The 18,281-nt window shown below is 41.7% G+C and overlaps 1 protein-coding gene across 5 annotated transcripts in view; it reads left to right on the top strand.

The window, feature by feature from the left end:
- The window catches only part of FLNB (filamin B), a 133,527-nt gene that overhangs the window by 48,324 nt on the left and 66,922 nt on the right, over nt 1-18,281 (top strand). For all 5 annotated transcript variants that reach the window (XR_011526888.1, XR_011526887.1, XM_070574810.1 and 2 more), the window contains exons 2-6: nt 2,519-2,767; nt 4,973-5,070; nt 7,239-7,386; nt 16,579-16,697; nt 17,786-17,863. Coding sequence is in view for 3 of the 5 variants with exons in the window: in XM_070574810.1 (XP_070430911.1) it covers nt 2,519-2,767; nt 4,973-5,070; nt 7,239-7,386; nt 16,579-16,697; nt 17,786-17,863 (692 nt within the window). In the remaining 2 variants the exon portion in view is untranslated. The remainder of the gene's footprint in view (nt 1-2,518; nt 2,768-4,972; nt 5,071-7,238; nt 7,387-16,578; nt 16,698-17,785; nt 17,864-18,281) is intronic.

Genomic DNA, 18,281 nt, shown 5'->3' with positions numbered 1-18,281 from the left:
TCTGAAGACTTCTCTTCTCCCTTTAGCTTGAATAAAGAAAACTGGCAGGGAAATTGTTTGACCTGGAACTTCTTATGATCAATAGGTAGTAACTCAGTAATCAATAGCACTTCAAAGACAACCTTATACCAGGCCATCTAAACCAAAAAATTCAGTCACAATCAAGGACTGCCAGCTGGAGAAACGTGTGGTCCATGGGATGAATTCCTTGGATATCCGAGTTCTGTGCAAAGTCCAGTGTTTTATGCACATTAGTGCTGCTTTATTGACCACAGGACCTCAGAAGCAGAGCTGGCTTCATGGTCACACGATCTGTGCACCTGTACAGGGCCTCGTGCTCAGAAGGCCCCGTGCTTGCTTTAAGGCTGTGCTGTTGCCATCTTGAAATTCTTAATACTTTTTGGACAAGCAGCCCTGCATTTTCATTTGTCACTGGGCCTTGTGAGTTACCTGGACAGTCCTGCTTACAAGTTATCACTTATATAATTCGTTACATAGAAAATCCCTGGGCACCTTAACTTTGAGTGAGGATTGCTCAAATATAGTTTGTCTTACCAGCCAGGTCATGATAGTCTTACTTTGTCCAGTTTTAGATGATCAAGTTTTTTTATGACTGAATCTGCAACTGTAAAATTACCTTTGGTTTCTGTGGGTTTGGGTGTGGGCTTTTAAGAGGGCCTTTTCTGGTAAGAGGATGTAACAATAAACAATAATCGGGTTAACTTAAAAAAAAAAGAAGCCCCCACCCTTTCGGTTTTGAGTGGTGTGCCATTTACTCCTTATCAGCATGTGAGTATATTTTTCATGTGGTTGTAGTTGGGTTTCATTAAGTGCGGTTTGATGTGTGTTTAACCGACATTCAGGTGGCTTGTGGTGGATGGGTGCGACAGGGTGAGGGGAACTCCCAGATGAAGAAGGCTAGTTACTCCCCAGCAGGTGTGCACAGTCCTGGAGTTGGGGTGGGAGGCTGAGGAGCAAATAGTCCTTGTCTTGAGGGAGAGGACCCTGACACGATCACACATACACTGGCGGGAGTGAAGGGCTGCTAACATTTGGATCTGGATCTCAAATGATGAATGATGATTTGTCCCACAGGAGGATGGGGTGAAGGGTCTTCCCATCAAAGGGAGTACAGAACACGTGGAGAGGCCCAGGGGGTTCAAAGCAAGATGTGATCCAGGAACAAGGAGTCTTGGAGCCTGGAATGTGAAGTGTAGTGGGTGGGGTAACAAGGGTGAAAAGCAGGCTGGTTGGAGGTTGTGTAGGTCTCTGAAGGTGGTATATGTTTAAGGAGTTTGACTGTGGGCAGCAGGGACCATTGGTGAATTTGGAAGCACAAAGGTACCTGACTAGAAAGATGGTTTTGGGGTTATATGAATGGTGATTCGGCTTCATGGATGTCAAGGACTCTGAGAGGCAAGGAGGGGCCGCATATTTTTTTGGGAGGGTATGGAAAAGGATTTGCCAAGAGATTTACATAGGGAGAGAATCCGTACATTGTGGAAACTACAACCGGGGTTTTGAAGGAGGAGTACAAGATGGTAATGTTTTCAGATTGAGGTCTTGGTAGAATAGGGGGTTACTATAGAGAATGTTTGTTGGGGAAAGGGTATAGGAAATCGAGAGAGAGAGAATATAAGATAATATTTGAATTTTGATGGGTGTAGATGGAGCTTATAAAGAGGACACAGAGCTGCAGAGAAGTCAAGGGGAGTGGAAAGTGGAAACCAATGGCAGTAAGATTCCTAAAAGGGACTGGCCAGGGGTATGGCATATTCTTTTAAGCTAAGAGAGGACTTACACAGGGGCCATGACTTTGGCCAGTTCCATATCCTGCCAACAGAAACTTTGTCCAATTGGATTTGTTTAACTATTAATGACTTTCTCTTATGAATGACTAACTTGTCAGAGTAGCAGAAATGAAAACGATTAGTAACATCCAGAGTTGGTGGAATTTGCGGGGAAACTGGCCTCTTATACCTGTAGATAAGTGTTTAAACAGAAACACCTTTTTATAGGGAAAAGATATCTAGGACATATTGATTAGTGGAAATAAAAATTTCAAGACCTGTTGTATAGTATGATATAAATTCAGGGCAGCAAACACATATATATATGTGTATACACACACACCCAATCTGGTAAACTATATACCACCAGGTAAACAAGTGGTTATCTCTGGAATGCAACCACCTCTTTTTCTTGTCTGTAATTCTGAAATAATTTCTTTAAATTTTAAAAGTTCTTTTTATTATGGAAAATTCCAAACATACGCAATTGTAAAAACAATAGTATAATCTATTCCCCCATGAGCCAATGACACCACTTAACATTTTGGAATCTTATTTCATCTGTTCTCATCCTCAAGTATTTTGAAGCATATTCCAGCATTACATCCTTTCGCTCTTTAATATCTCAGTACAATTCTCTAACAAATGAAGATCTCCTTTACTTTTTTACAAAGAGTGTGAGTCTGTGTAACCCAGAGCAATGACCAAGCCTCTGCCTCTCTCCTCAGATAGCAAAGCCATCGTGGATGGGAACCTGAAGCTCATCTTGGGCCTGGTGTGGACACTGATCCTCCACTACTCCATCTCCATGCCCGTGTGGGAGGATGAAGGGGATGATGATGCCAAGAAGCAGACACCAAAGCAGAGGCTGCTGGGATGGATTCAGAACAAGATCCCCTACTTGCCCATCACTAACTTTAACCAGAACTGGCAAGATGGCAAAGCCCTGGGAGCCCTGGTAGACAGCTGTGCTCCAGGTAAGTGCCCATGGCAGCCTAAGCCATCTCTTTGGGGTGGGGGTCTCTGGGCCCCTAAACCTCTTGGTTTTCAATGAGGAAGCTAGGTTTGCTGGCGTTGGTATATTTCTTCTGGTTTTAGCCCATGGTAATACAGCTAAGGGAACTGAAAATGGCTTCATTTACCTTCCCAATGTCAGGTCTTATAGATATTGACTTCTTTGAGCATTGAATACAGTTATTTATTCAGATTCCCAATGAAGGCCTTAGTGCCTAGAGTAGGCCTCGGGTTTAGCTTCCAGACTCCAATGTCTTGCTTCTTCACACACTTGGTGCTTAGTTTCCCGTTGGCTTCAGCAGGAACATGTGACCCTGTTAGGTGGATTGGCATGCAAATCTAAAAACTTCCATTGAGTGGAAAGTCCCTGTTTTTATTGACCACTGGGTTGACTATATATGGCTTTCTCCACCCTTTTCTTTCTGCATTGCTGTGAAAAAGTGTTTGGTTGGGATCCAGCTGGAGCCTTTTCCACCCTTTTCTGAGTGGTTGAGTGTACACCAAGGTAGTAATTATCCTCATTGGAGGGTTTAGATTAATGGTTAGAGCTTGCTGATATACATTCAGTAGAAAAACCAGAGCCTGTGTTTATATACATCCCCCAAAATTGTTTTTAATAAAAAATCTACTATAATAATCATATTTTCCCTTTACCGAGTGCTCTGTATGTGCAGGGCACATTAGTATTTAAGTAAGTTAGTGGTTCTCAACATGCTCAAAGCAGAATCAGCTAGTGTTAGTTGGATGGGGAAAGAGGGCTGACTGGAGGCCTCATTTTCCTTGAGAGTCTATAAGCTAATGTCATCCAGAAATAACTCAAAGTTTAGCATTAGTTCATTTCCCAGTGCCCTCTTCCTTGCTTCCACCCAAAGACACATTTTAGGATACCTCTTTCCAGTTTAAATCTGGGGATTTTTACTCCAATCCTGTACTTCTGGTGCTTACAAAGGTTTCTAAGATAACTCTAGGTTTTGGCCTGTGAATAAGTGTATTTTTTTAATTATACGGGATGCTAGTCCATTCTTTTCAGGTATGTCCAGGGACAGGATTGTGATATTGTGACTTATAATAAGAAATATATATATTTGGTCTTCATCCTCTTTCCTGGAGCAGAGCTCTGAAAACCCTTGGAATTTCCTAAGTGATAAGAGCCATGACAATGATATCTTTCAACCACACCTGAATTTGTGTTAATGAGGTGACTTTTCGAAAGCCCTAAGGATGGGGTCTGATTGTGAGGTGAACCAACCACATGATTCGAGGGTTGGAACTTTCAGCCCCATTTCAGACTCCAAGGGCTGAAAGTTGAGTGAGCCACCCATGGCCAGTGATTTAATCAACCGTGACTACATAATGAAGCCTCCACAAAAGACTCTGAACTGTGAGGATCAGGGAGCTTTTGGGTTGGTAAACACATGGAGGTGCTGGGAGGGTGGTGCACCTAGAGAGGGCATGGAAGCTCCTCACTCCTGCTTTCATACCTTGCCCTGTGTGTCTGTTCCATCCAGCTGTTCCTGAGTTATATCCTTTTATAGTAAACTAGTAATTTACTAAGTAAACTGTTTTCCTGAGTTCTGTGAGCCACTCTAGTAAATGATCGAAGCTGAGGAGGGGTGGTGGGAACCTCCGATTTGTAGCTGGTCAGTCAGAAGCCCAGGTGACAACCTGGACTTGCAGTTGGCACCTGAAGGAGGGGAGGGGGCAGTCTTGTGGGACTGAGACCTGTGGGGTCTGACACAGTCTCCACATAGATAGTATCAGATTTGAGTTAAATCATAGGACACCCAGCTGGTGTCAGCTCTACACATTTGATGACCAGAGTACAAAAGTGTGAGTGTGGTAGCTCAGAAAAATCTCTCCTGCAAAAAGGCACCAGGCCCAAATGGTTTTACAGGCTTTGCTTATTTAGTCATACCACACCTTCAAGGAATGGGTAATCCCCATTTTAATGCAAGAAAATAGCCTGAAGGAGGTCGCAGCTTCATCTCAGAACAGTTTCCACTGTGGCATACTCACATCTCTGCCCATAAAGTATATAATTCACTAAGATTTTTGGAAGAACTTGTTCTCTGAATTAAGATACCAAGTGGGCTTAATGTAAGTACATGGCTTCCTTTAATCTCTTCAGTCAGCTAAGACTAACAGAATCTTTTGTGTTATGTTAACAGGTCTGTGCCCTGACTGGGAGTCCTGGGACCCACGAAAGCCTGTGGATAATGCACGAGAAGCCATGCAACAGGCAGATGACTGGCTGGGTGTCCCACAGGTATATATACAAGCGTGCAACATCCCACGAGGTTGTTTCTACCCTGTAGCTTGTTCTGGCACTCTTGATGCCTCCTTGAGTCTGGCAGTCAGTCTGACCTCAACGTTGACCTTCAAGGAGCATTGCCTGTGGCACTCTCCCATCTTCCTCAGTTTACCCATAATAATAGATTTTCATTGACTTGTTTGCTTCTAGAGCATTCAGAGATTGTCATGTCACTCTTTGTCACATGTGACAGATTTTGTAGTATTTCTGCTCCAAAGATCTTGAAGTTTATCTCTGGACATCAGACTGCAAATGGGGACCTTAACAATTAATTTGAACTGTAAGAAATTGCTAATATTTGACCACTTTTTTACATATCTAAAAAGTTTTTTTTAATCGAATATCTTAAGGAAAGTCACAGGGCATAGAACTTTTTAAAAAATTTAAACCAGGATAACCTATCATTAATGGAAATTGTGGAAGAATTTGGATTGCCCATAATCCTATCACAGGAATATAACAAGAGAACTTGGAAATTGAATAAGTCTTGGATATCAGCTGCAGCAGCCGCATTGTTTAGTTGAGGTCCAATCTTCTGAGCCCTTCCAAGGAGTCTACAAATCTTCTCCTGACAGTTAAACACCATGACTCCCATGTGCAGAGCGCTGGTCAAGAGAAGTTATGGATAGCCAGTGCTATGGGGTAGATGACTTCACCACAGGCTCCATTAAGGTCTAAGTTGTCATTCAGGGCCGAGATCATTGTATTTCCTAACAAGATCCCTTGGGAGCTAGAAAAACTTGCCTACATTCCTTGACTTGGTTTTGGCATCATGTTTCTTCTTCATGGCCCATTTCCTGGCTCCTCCATCCTCAGGAAGTGGTGTGCTATGTTTTTCATCTCCTCTTAAACCTAAAACCATCTCCTTTTGACATTCATGTGATGTTGGCACTAGAAAGGTGTTGAAGGAGCTGTTTAGAAGAAATGCCAAATCAACGTACATCCTACATTTTATGGAACATATTGAAGGCAACAGTTCAAACCCAAATAGCTATTTTGTTGCTGCTGCTAATCATCAGAATGTTTTCTGGGCTCTTTTTACCACAAGGTGAGGGAAGCTTGGTATATATGTTGTTCATGTGCATTTGGTTCGCGAGACAGAGCCCTTCTATTCCTCCAAGAAGGTGTGGCTTACCTCTTGTTGGGGACAGGAGGATTTTTTTGTGCTGCTTAGGGCTGGTTCAGGGAGGCCACCTGTCCAGCATGGGTCTAATCTTGCTCCTAAGCTGAATATCAGGAGAAATTCACTCCCTCCCCATTTTTTTAATGGCTCTTAGTGTATTGAGACCTGTTTTCGTCAGCCCGGGCTGCTATAACAAAATACCATAGACTGGGTGGCTTAAGCAACAGACATTTCTTTCTCAGTTCCGGAGGCTGGGGAGTCCAAGAGCAAGTCCGAGAGAGAGCGTGCGCACAAGAGCACAAGAGAGCGCAAGCAAGCACGCCAGGGAGCTCTGGTCTTTCTTCCTCTTCTTATAAGGACGCTAATCCCATTGTGGGGGCTCCACCCTTGGGACATCATCTAAACCTATTTACTTCCCAAGTATTCCACCTCCTAATATTATCACTCTGGGCTTAGGGCTTCAGCATAGGAATTTTGACAGGACGCAAACAGTCTATAACAAGATGACCATATTTCTAATATGTCATTGTGTTGTCCCTGTTTTTATTTTTATTTTTTTCAGTAGTAGCTGACTTAAATTCTGACAATGGATAGATGAGCAAAGAAAAAGGCCAGTTTTTCTATGTGCTTTTTTATAAAGTGCCCTAATCCTACATGTACTTGTTTCCTCTTCCTCCTTACTTGAGGTAGTTTACCCCTTCTGGAAAGTTTGTCCAGGGGAGTAAGTGGGCTTTTTTTCCGGGATAAGGGGGTGTGAACCTCTGGAAATTACATACAGAGTTGTCTGGAGAGGGTCTTCAGCTTCCAAAGGGAATGGTGACTCCTCTGAAATGTTAAAAACACTGATTTTGGCATGCCAGTTTAAGGTAATTTCACTTAATTGAGAGACTGAGTCAAATTCTTAATATTTGTGGTGTTTAGTTTAAGAGACATTTGCAAAAACTTCAGTAGTTTCCTAGTGATGTTTTCTGGGCATTCAGCTGCCATGTCATTATTTTAGGTCATCACTCCTGAAGAAATTATTCACCCGGATGTGGATGAGCACTCGGTGATGACTTACCTGTCCCAGTTCCCCAAAGCCAAGCTCAAGCCAGGGGCTCCTCTTAAACCCAAACTCAACCCCAAGAAAGCCAGGGCCTATGGCAGAGGTAAGTGATGGTTGTCTTGGACTTGAGGCTTGTCCTCTGGTCTTAGAGAGTATTACGTGGCTTCAGGAAGAAGCTTCTCAGAATCACGAGTGTGGAGGCTTAATCCTTAAAGACACCCCAGGTCTCCTTTGTTAGATGTTTTGTACCTAAAGGTCCATTTGTTTATGACCATCTTTTTCTGCCTTGTGGATCTAGGCTTTAAGAAACACTGCTGCTTTAATGTGACGGAGACTGATGAGTTTGTTGCTTTGTGATTTTAGTGCAGTATCCCTGGGATGAAGAAAGGGCTACTCTTCCCATTTTTCAGATGAGGAATCAGAGGTCCAATCCATGGGGGTTAGGGAGTGGAGGCCTCACCCCAGATCACTACTGTCAGTGATGGGGGTGAGGTGGGAGCCTGGGTCATCTGGCTGCTGATTCACTTCTCCTTCAGTTATGCTAAAGCGCCCTCAGATTTCCAGATGGGGTGGGAGCTATTGTTAGCCCCTGGCAGACACTTCCTTGCTAAGACATCCTGTTTATGATCTCCAAGGCAGCTGCCAGGAGTGTTATGCTCAGAACGTTACGGTGGGTCGAAGTCATTTCAAGGAGCTTGGTTGCCTGGCTGGCACCTGACTTCAAGCACACTAGCTTTTTATGGAGAGCAGTTACATTCCAGCCCAGTGTGGTTTCTGCTAAAGATTAGCACAGCGAGATACAGCTTATTCCCTTTTCTGTGGGGACGGGAAGGGGTGCATTTTATTCCTTAATTTTCATAGCTATAATTATAACTATTATAACATTTAGACACACAAAAATATCTTGAATCTACAGTTCTTACCATTCTAACATAATAGTTTTCTCTTGCCCTTTGTGTGTGCATGCTTGCATGCGTGTGTGTGTGTGTGTGTGTGTGTGTGTGTGTGTGTGTGTGAGATTGTTGAATTATTTAAAAATAAATTGCAGCAAGGTGATGGTTCACTCCTCAATACACCAGCAAGCCTCTCCTGAGAAGAGGACATTCTCTAACATCACCACAATATTCATTATCACACACAAGAAAATTAACAGTAGTCACATATCAACTAGTATCCAGTTTGTATTCAAATTTCCCTATTGTCCTAAAATTGTCTTTTACAGTTTTTGTTGTTTTACAAATCAAGATCTGATTAAGATTCACTAGCTACATTTGTTTATTTCTCTTTAGACTGTTAATCTAGAATAATTTCCCCCAACTTTTCTTTTTTTAATGACATTGACTTTCTGAAGAGTCCAGGGTGCTTGTCTTGTAGGATATCCCATACGCTCATCCCCTTTGAAGACAGCACTGCCCCCCTTGGTGTCAGCTTAGTCTGAAGATGACACACAACAAGGGCAGTGGTGCTGATGTGTGCTGTTCTCAGCCTCAGTGGCCAGATGAGGCGCATCTGTGTTTTTAGCTTGATTTAGACTAGAAGACAGAGTCTGATGGGTCTAGAACAGACCCACTTGCCATTTGAGGTCCCTTTGGCAATGAGGTGGGGTCTGCGCAATCATTTGCGTTACGCAGGGACTGGGGACTTTGTTTAAAGCCCTCCCTCCATGTGCAGTCACTCCAAGGTCGGCATGTCCATGCTTGCTTTACAAGTGCTTTCTCTAAGCCATACCAAGGGTGGTGGCTGGAATAAGGAATCTCTGATTTTAAAGGCTGTGCTTCCTTAATGGCAAAAAAACTGCAAACAGCCAAATAAATCTTTTGTCAACAAACTTGGTCAAATGGATTGAGTCTAATCAAGGCATAAAATGCTTGTTTGCAATAACCTTATCATTTGCCTTTCCAGCTTCCTCATTGTTAATGTGAAACGGTTTCCTTTCACAGTGCTGTTTTCTAGAAAATGACTACTTGCTACCATTCAGGAATGTGGCTAGTCATTGCCGTTTCCTTCGTCTGTCTTTATAACTGTTGTGCACTTGGGGAGGAAACACAGCTATAGAAAAAATATATATTTATATATACACCAAGACATATATGTATCTATGCTTTCATTTTTTTGTTGTAGTAAAATATACGTAACACAGTATTCACTAATTTAACCATTTTTAAGTGTACCGTTCAGCGGCATTCAGTATGTTGACTGTATTGTGCAACCATCCCCACTCTCCATCTCCAGAACTTTTTCATCTTTCCAAACTGAGACCCTCTACCCATTAAACCGTAGCTTCTCACTCCCGCCTTCCCCCAGCCTCTGGCAACCACCACTCTACTTTCTGTCTCTGAATTTGCCTATTCTACATACCTCATATAAGTGGAATCATATAATATTTGTCCTTTTATATCTGGCTGATTTCACTTAGCATGTTTTCAAGGTTCATCCATGCTGTTGCATGTGTCAGAATTTCTTTCCTTTGTAAAGTTGAATAATAATTCAATTATATGAATGTACTGCGTTTTGTTTATCCATTCTTCCATCAATGGACATTTGGGTTGTTTCCACCTTTTAGCTATTGTGAATAATGCTGCTGTGAACATAAGTATTTGAGTCCTTGCTTTCAACTTTTTGGGTATATACCTAGGAGTGGAACTGTTGGATCCTATGGTGATTCTATATTTAGCTTTTATTTTTCTTTTTAAGTAGGAAGACAAAATGGTCGTTTTAGGCAATAGGGCCACATGTGTGGCCACATGGGCAGGGCCTTAAGATGTTATCCGTGCCCCATGGTGAGACAAAGGGCAAGTACAGTTTGCTATCTCTCCTATGTGGCCACATTGCTTCATTTCTGCCAACGGAACCAAGGACTAGAGAACATTTCATCTTCTAGTTTCTAAAAGGGTGGAGAGGTTTATTTTATTTTATCTTTTGGATGTTGACCAGATTGCAGTTACCACTTGCGGATCCACTCACTGGAAGGAGACAGGGCTGGGGTGAGGTAAACCTGCAGCCACAAACAGATCTTTGTAGCGGGCTCCCTTGTGGGGTTAAGTGTGTTGAAAGCATGTATCCGTGAGCTAAGCAGAAACCTTTTCTAAAACCTGTGTTCTGTGTGAAGCATTCACTGCACAGCAAGCCTTCAACACCTTTCGTTGTGAGTAATTGTGGGGAATGGCTGTCTCTGGTAAGCATAGCTCCCAGGGGCTTCACAGAGTGTGAGATGTGGTTCGGTCTCCTAACCAACCATGGTTAGCCAGGGTGGATGGGCCCAAGCCCAGGCCTTCAATAAGCTGCTGACGAAGTTGTTTCTCAGGCTACTGGAGTCAGATGGAGTGGGTGTTTATGAATATATTAAGTTCATGTTTCAATCTCTTTGTTAAATAACCTGATCATTATGTAAATTTTAAGCAAAAGGGAAAATGTAGAAAATAAAAATTGAAAACCTTGCTTCCCAACTGTCAATACCATTTCTTCCTTCAAAGGTATTTCTTTCCAGCCTTTTTCCTATACTGAAATCAGTTCAAACTATGTATTTTCTTCAATTTGCATTTCTTACCCAACAGTATGTGAATGTTATCTTTTTATATAACACTTTACCACCACCACTTTTTCTTAAACTAAGTCGTTTATTGGAAAACTAATACAAAGTATCATAACAAATGACCCAGTGTCTTCAACAGACTGATGGCAAGGAAAAGAAAAGATGGAAAGAACCCTAGAGATTAAATGAGACTTAAGAGACTAAGCGAGCAGTTGTAGAATGTGAACCTTATTTGGATCCTATTTAAACTGACTGTTAAAAAAATGCATGATAATTATAATATAATTGGAAATTTGAATACTGATTGAATATTTGATGATATTGAGGAATTATTAATTTTTTTGATGTAGATAGTCTAAAAATGTCTTTTAAAGATACATGGTAAATGTTTATGGAGGGAAAATATGAGGATTAGGATTTGTTTCAAAATAACACAGGAGGAGGGAAGAGATGGGAGTGAAGGTGTGAAACAAGACTGGCCATGAGTTGATAGTCGTTGAAGGTAGGTGATATGTACACAGGGGTTCATTTTACAGTTCTCTATGACTGTGTAAGTTTGGAATTCTCCATAATGCAGAAATACTTCTAGGAAGATGGAGGAGATGTACTTTTCCTAGTTCTTCCTGCCGCATACTGCTAAAATCCCTGGGTATTTTATAAAGGACAAGCATAAGGAGACTCTGGAAAAGAATAAGACAAACTGGCCGGGGACCTCAGGACCCAGGGACCAGCACTGTAGTGAGTTCCTTGGTTTTCTTTTAACTCGTGTATCCCAGACTTGGAGCTGAAGAAGCTGAGAGCTGGAAACACCAATGGACACAAAGACAAAAAGCCCCAACAAAAGCCTACTGTCTCTGCCAAAAGACCAGGAAAGGGCAGCCCAGCAAGGCAGAATGCTTTTAGACAATCACTCCTCTACTCCAACCAAACACCACAGAAAAAACTGTGGCCACCACAACCGTCACTTACACCAGCAAAGGCGAATGGGGAGCCCAGAGTTTCACCATAGATAAGGAGGCCCCCCTCCCCGCAATGATGTCTGTAGAGGCCGTTTGAGGAGTACTAATGAGGCATTCCTACCCCTTTCAGCTACTAGTGGAGGCCTAGTCGGGAGCTGGAACTCCCTCCTCCGCTCACCAGTAATGCGGAGCCCACCTCACTGTGAGTATCAGTGGAGGTTGAATGTGGAACCTGGACTTCTTCCCCTGGCAGCAACGAGGCACGCACCCTCCTTTCCCCTGCTGGAGCAGTATTAAGTAAGACCCCGAGTCTCATAACATAATCCCCAGAACATGCAGCTTTCAGTTGAAACATCACTCATCCTACCAAGAACCAGGAAGATCTCAAACTGAATGAAAAAAAAATAATCGATTGATGCCAACACTGTGATGATAGAGATGTTAGGATTATTTCATAAAGATTTTAAAGCAGCTATTGTAAAAAGACTTCAACAAGCAATTACAAATACATTTTAAACAAATGACAAAATTGAAAATCTGAGCGAAAAACAGAAGATACAGGGAGAATCAAATGGAATTTTTAGAACTGAAAAAGGCAATAACAAAAACTCAGTGGTTGAGCTCCATAGCAGAATGGAAGGACAGAGAAGAGAATCAGTGAACTGGAAGATAGAACAACAAAAATTACCCAATCTAAATGACAGAGAAAGTAGACTGAAAGAAATGAACAGAGCCTCAGGGACCTGTGGGATGATAACACAATGTCTAACATTGGTGTCATAGTTGACACAGAAGGAGAGTCAAAAGAGTGAGGGCTGAAAGAGTGCTCGGAGAAATAATGGCTGAAAAGTTCCCAAATTTGGCAAAAGATATAAATCTATGGATTCAAGAAGCTGAGCTAAGCCAAAGACTATAAACACCAAACAAATAAACAAACAAAACCACACCAAGCCACATCTTAGACAAACTTCAAGAAACTAGACAATAAAAGCTTGAAAGCAAGCAAGAGAGAAATGATACCTTACCTATGGGGGGAAAATAGGATGACAGATTTCTCACCGAAACCATGGAGGCCAGAAGGAAGTGGCACAAAATTTTTACGTGCTGTGAGAAAAGAATTGTCGGCCTGGAATCCTATATCCAAGGATAATGTCCCTCAGAAATGAAGAGGGAATCAAGACATTCTCAGGTGAAGCAAATGTAAAAGAATTTCTCACAAGCACATCTACACTAAGAGAGTGGTTAAAGGAAATTCTCTGGACAGAAAGGAAACAATGAAAGAAGGAATCTTGGAATAACAGGAAGAAAAAAAACGGTAAGGAAAATATGGATAACTACAATAGACTTTCCTCAAAAACCACAAGCTACCAAAACTCAACCGAGATGAATAGATAACCTGAATGATCCTATAACCTTGAAAGAAAGCAAATTTGTAATTTAAAAGCTCTTGGGAAAGAAATCTCCAGGCCCAGATGGTTTCACTGGAGAATTCTACCATACATTTAAAGAAGAATTCACACCAATTCTACACGATCTCTTCCAGAAAATATGAGAAGGGAACACTTCCCAATACATTTTATGAAGCTAGTTTTGCTCTAATAACAAAACCAGACAATGGCAATGCCAAAAAAGAACTACAGACCAATATCCTTCAGGAATATAGATGTAAAATTTCTTAACAAAATATTAGCAAATAAAATTCAGCAGTATATAAAAAGAATTATACACCATGACCAGATGGGGTTTATTCCAGGGATGCAAGTCTGACAATATTAGAAAATCAGTCAGCATGTATTAACAGGCTAAAGGAGAAAAATCACATGACCTTATCAATTGATACAGAAAAAGCACTGGACGAAATTCAACAGCCGTCCGTGATAAGAAGTCAGAAAAAGAGCAATAGACGAGAACTTCCTCAATTTGATATAGAGTAACTACCACAAAAAGCCTACAGCTGACATTATAATTAATGGTGAAAGACTGAATATGTTCCCTAAGATCAAGAACAAGGCGAGGATGTCCATTTTCACCACTGTTGTTCAACATGATGCAAATTTTAGCAAGTTCACTCAGGCAAGAAAAGGAAATAAAAGACATACATATTGGAAAGTCAGAAATAAAACTGTCTCTATTTGTAGATGACATGATTGTCTATATAGAAAACCCTAAACAATCTACCAAAAAAGCTCTCCTTGAATAAGTGAGTTCAGCGAGATCACAGGATACGAGATCAGCATACAAAAATCAGTTGGATTTCTGTCTACTAGAATGAACATGAAGACACCAAAATAAAAAAGACCATACCACTGAACAATTGCTCCAAGAAAAATTGAGAAATAGATGTAAATGTAATGAAACATGATAGGATCTATATGCTGAAAACTACAAAAACACTGATGAAAAACTCAAAGAAGACCTAAATAAATGGAGAGACATGTTTTCATGCATTGAAAAAGTCAAAGAATAAAGATGTCAGTTTCTCCCTAAATTGTTGTTTAACACGATTGCTATTAAAATCCCAGAAAGATTTCTTATAGATTTAGAAAATATTATTATTCCAAAATGTATATGGAAAGACAAAGGAACTACAGTAGGGAAAGCAATTTTGAAAAAGAGAGATAATGTGGGAGGAATCCGTCTACCTGATTCCAAGGCTTAACTGTAAAGCTAGACTAGAAATCAGGACTGTGATATTGGCAGAGGGATAGACGCACAGATCAACCAAACAGAATCAAGAACCCAGAAAGACACCCCCAAAATACGCACGACTGATTCTTGACAGAGGTGCAGACGCAATTCAGTGGAGAAAAGAGGGCCTTTTCAACACATGGTGCCTGAACAATGGGACATCCATAGGTAAGGAGAATGAACCTCAGCCTCAGTCTCTCACTTTATGTAAAAGTTAACTCAAAATGGATCACAGACTTAAATGTAAAACATATAACTATAAAACTTTCAGAAAAAAATGTAGATGAGAATCTTTAGGATCTAGGGCTAGGCAGAGAGTTCTTAGACTTAACGCCAAAGGCATGATGTGTAAAAGGAAAAAAATGAGAAGTTGGACTTCATCAAAGTTAAAACTTAAAAAATATTTTTTAAAGTACCTTCTGTCTCAAAGTCTTGGCCTGGTACGTGAGACTGGGGTGCATGTGCTGTCCAGGGCTTTCTCTCAGTGAAGGGTGCACTTCTGGATCACCCCACTCTCCTGTAGGATAAACTCACTCAGCTCCTGCCCTACAAGCCACCCGGACACCATCTCAAACAGAACTCAAAGTGTTGCTGAGACAAAGGGCCTGGGGACTGGATGTTACTTTTAAAAACTTTTTAAAACAATGTAAAACTTTTTGCAGTTAAGAGAATGAAAAGACAAGCTAAAGACTGAGAGAAAATATTTGGAAAGCACTAATTATCTAGAATATATAAGGCACCAGTATCTAGAATACATAATGAACCCTCAAAACTCAACAGGCCAAAAAACAAAAAAATAACCAAACAATCCAACTAGAAAATGGGTAAAAGACATAAATAGACATTTCACTGAAGATATGCAGATGGTAAAGAAGCATATGAAGAGATGTCCAGTATCATTGGCCATTAGAGAAATGCAAATTAAAGCCATAACACACCTATCAGAATGGCTAAAGTAGAAATTAGTGATAGCACCAAATTCTGGCAAGGATGCAGAGAAACTGGATTCTGATCATTCATACGTTGCTGGTGGGTATGTAAAATGGTACGGCCACTCTGGAATACAGTTTGTCAGTTTCTTAAAAAGAAGTAAACGTACTACTACCACACGACCCAGCAATTGCATTCCTTGGCATTTATTTATCCCAGAGGAATGAAAACTTATGTTCACACACAAACCTGTACACAAATGTTTATAGCAGCTTTATCGGTACTAGACAACCGGAAACAACCCGGATGTCCTTTGATGGGTGAATGGTTAAACAAACGGTAGTACATTCCTCTCATGGAATATAACTCAGCAATAAAAGGAACAAACTGTTGATACGGGCAGCAACCTAGATGAATCTATGGAGAATTATGCTTAGTGGAAAAAGCCAACTCAAAAAGGTTATATGACATACAATTCCATTTATATAATATCCTAGACATAAAATTATAGAGATGGAGAACAGATTAGTGGTAGCTGGGGTGAGAAGAGGGTGGGGTGAGGAGGAGTGGCAGTGGCTATAAAAGGGCAACTCGAGGATCCCCGTGGGGATAGAATGTTCGTTATCTTGATTGTGTCAAGGTCAGTACCATTCTTGTGATATCGTTCTAGAGTTTTGTACGAAATAACCATTTGGGGAACTGGGTGAAGGATATTATTTTTTACACCTGCATATGACTTTATCTCAAATTAATCCACTCACTCATCTCATAATAAAAAGTTTAATTTTTAAAACATAGTTGAATGCAATTTTTAAAAATTTCAAGTCATAAAAAATTGGTGTTTGATGAAAAATGAGCCATTCTCTCATACCTCATTCCTCCCCTCCGTGTGTCCCCTTCCTCAAGTCAAGCCCCCAGTGCTAGTTACCACATTGTTTTTCACAGTTGTATAGACTTCTGACTGAATTGCTCTGGATATTTCAGAATAGGCTGCTGCTTAAATAACAAGGACAAAATTAGGGCTTTCAACCCGTTTGACTATCTTTGTTCCAGTGGTTTGTCCCTGTCTCCCACGAGACAGCTGTGGGGCTGGGTCCCATCTCTCAGTTCCTTGGAGACACAGTGGCTGACGGCCTGTGTCAGGGCCTGGCCCAGCTTGTAACATGCGTGTGTAAACCCGTGACAGGAATTGAGCCCACTGGAAACATGGTGAAGCAGCCGGCCAAGTTCACCGTGGACACCATCAGTGCTGGGCAAGGAGACCTGATGGTGTTTGTTGAGGACCCAGAAGGCAACAAAGAAGAGGTATGTTGGAGGATGCTGCCTGCCCTGTCCAGCATCCCATGGAGCTTTTGGGGCTTGTGACACAGCCACGGACTGTGCCTCCATTTTCCTCATTAAAACTCATGACAAGCACTGTTTTTTACCAAAGGGATCTTGAGGCTTACAGCAGTTAAAATAACCTCTCTGAGGGCTGTGCCTTGAAAAATAACATAGGGGCTGGCCCCACAGCCAAGTGATTAAGTTTGCATGCTCCGCTTCAGTGGCCTGCTTCAGATCCTGGGTGTGGACCTAGCACCGCTCATCAGGCCCTGCTGTGGTGGCATCTCGCATAGAAGAACTAGAATGACTTACAACTAGGATATGCAACTATGTGTTGGGGCTTTGGGCAGAAAAGAAAGAAAGAGGAAGATTGGCAACAGATGTTAGCTCAGGGCCAATCTAAAAAAAAAAAAGGAAAATAATATAAATTGATACCCAAGAACACAATGTTTAATAAAATAAAGGATACTTTGGATTTTTGGATTTAGCAAAGTTCTTATTAGTTGAGGTTTTAGATACCAGTGGCCAGAATAACGAAGTGATTCTTGCCCTACTCTCTTCCCACACTGACCATCCTTTGGTTTCTCCCTCAGGGCTTTTGCACATGCTGTTCTCTCAGTCCACTTATCTTCTTAAGATCATATTTTATTCCTAGTGCTCAGCACCATCTGAAATTTTAAGTTTCTCCCCCTAGGGCAGGGATTGTGCCTGATTCATTCATTGTTTTATTTTTGGTAACTGACACTGGGCCCGGCATTTTGTAACTCTCAATAACTACTGAGCCAATAAAGGTTTAAGTTACCTGCCTCATTTTCTCTCTTGTCTGGAGAGTTCCAGCCCTGAAAGAGTGGAGAGTCCTGACTTGGTTATACCTTTGTGCTATGTGATTTTGTGCCTGTGACTTCAGGCTGCTTCTCCCCTGGGATGTCTGGCAGGAGTGGGTGGGACAGGAAATAGTCAGTGCCTTCAGGGTCCTGACCTGGCAGCTCGCTTCAGGACCTCAGCTGGCACAGCATGCTCTTTACTCACGCTTGGCACCTTCTCTAACTGTTGGTCATCTTCCCTCCTAGGCACAAGTGACCCCAGCCAACGACAAGAACAAGACGTACTCTGTGGAGTACCTGCCGAAGGTCACTGGGCTGCACAAAGTAAGATGGGGTGTCGTTCCCCGCGCTTGTGCTGCTCTTCTGGGCTTGCTTCCATATGTATGGAAGGAGGATATCTCTGGAGGAAGAGTGGATTTCTTAAGTTAACTTTGATTTTCCTTTCTGATTATGAAAGTATCTGTGCTCATTGTAGAAGATTTGGGATCTGTGTGAATCAGGCTTGAGACGTTAACTAACATATCGAGATTGAATTCCACTAAGTTCTTTGCAATGTCATAAGATAATTCTAACTCCACCTAGGCCATGGAGTGATATGCCTGGTGTATAGAAGCTAAGCAGTGGGCTCTTTGTCTTTAAGTATTCCCCATCGAGGTGCTCTGGAGGACCTGTCAGCCCTGAAGCCTGAGCTCCACTATAGTGGAGGCCAGCGGCCCACCCATGCGCCTGGAGAAATGATAGG

Source organism: Equus przewalskii, chromosome 15 (genome assembly GCF_037783145.1).
Source record: "Equus przewalskii isolate Varuska chromosome 15, EquPr2, whole genome shotgun sequence".
Classification (NCBI taxonomy): Eukaryota; Metazoa; Chordata; class Mammalia; order Perissodactyla; family Equidae; genus Equus; species Equus przewalskii.
This window is presented reverse-complemented; position numbering and strand designations above follow the sequence as displayed.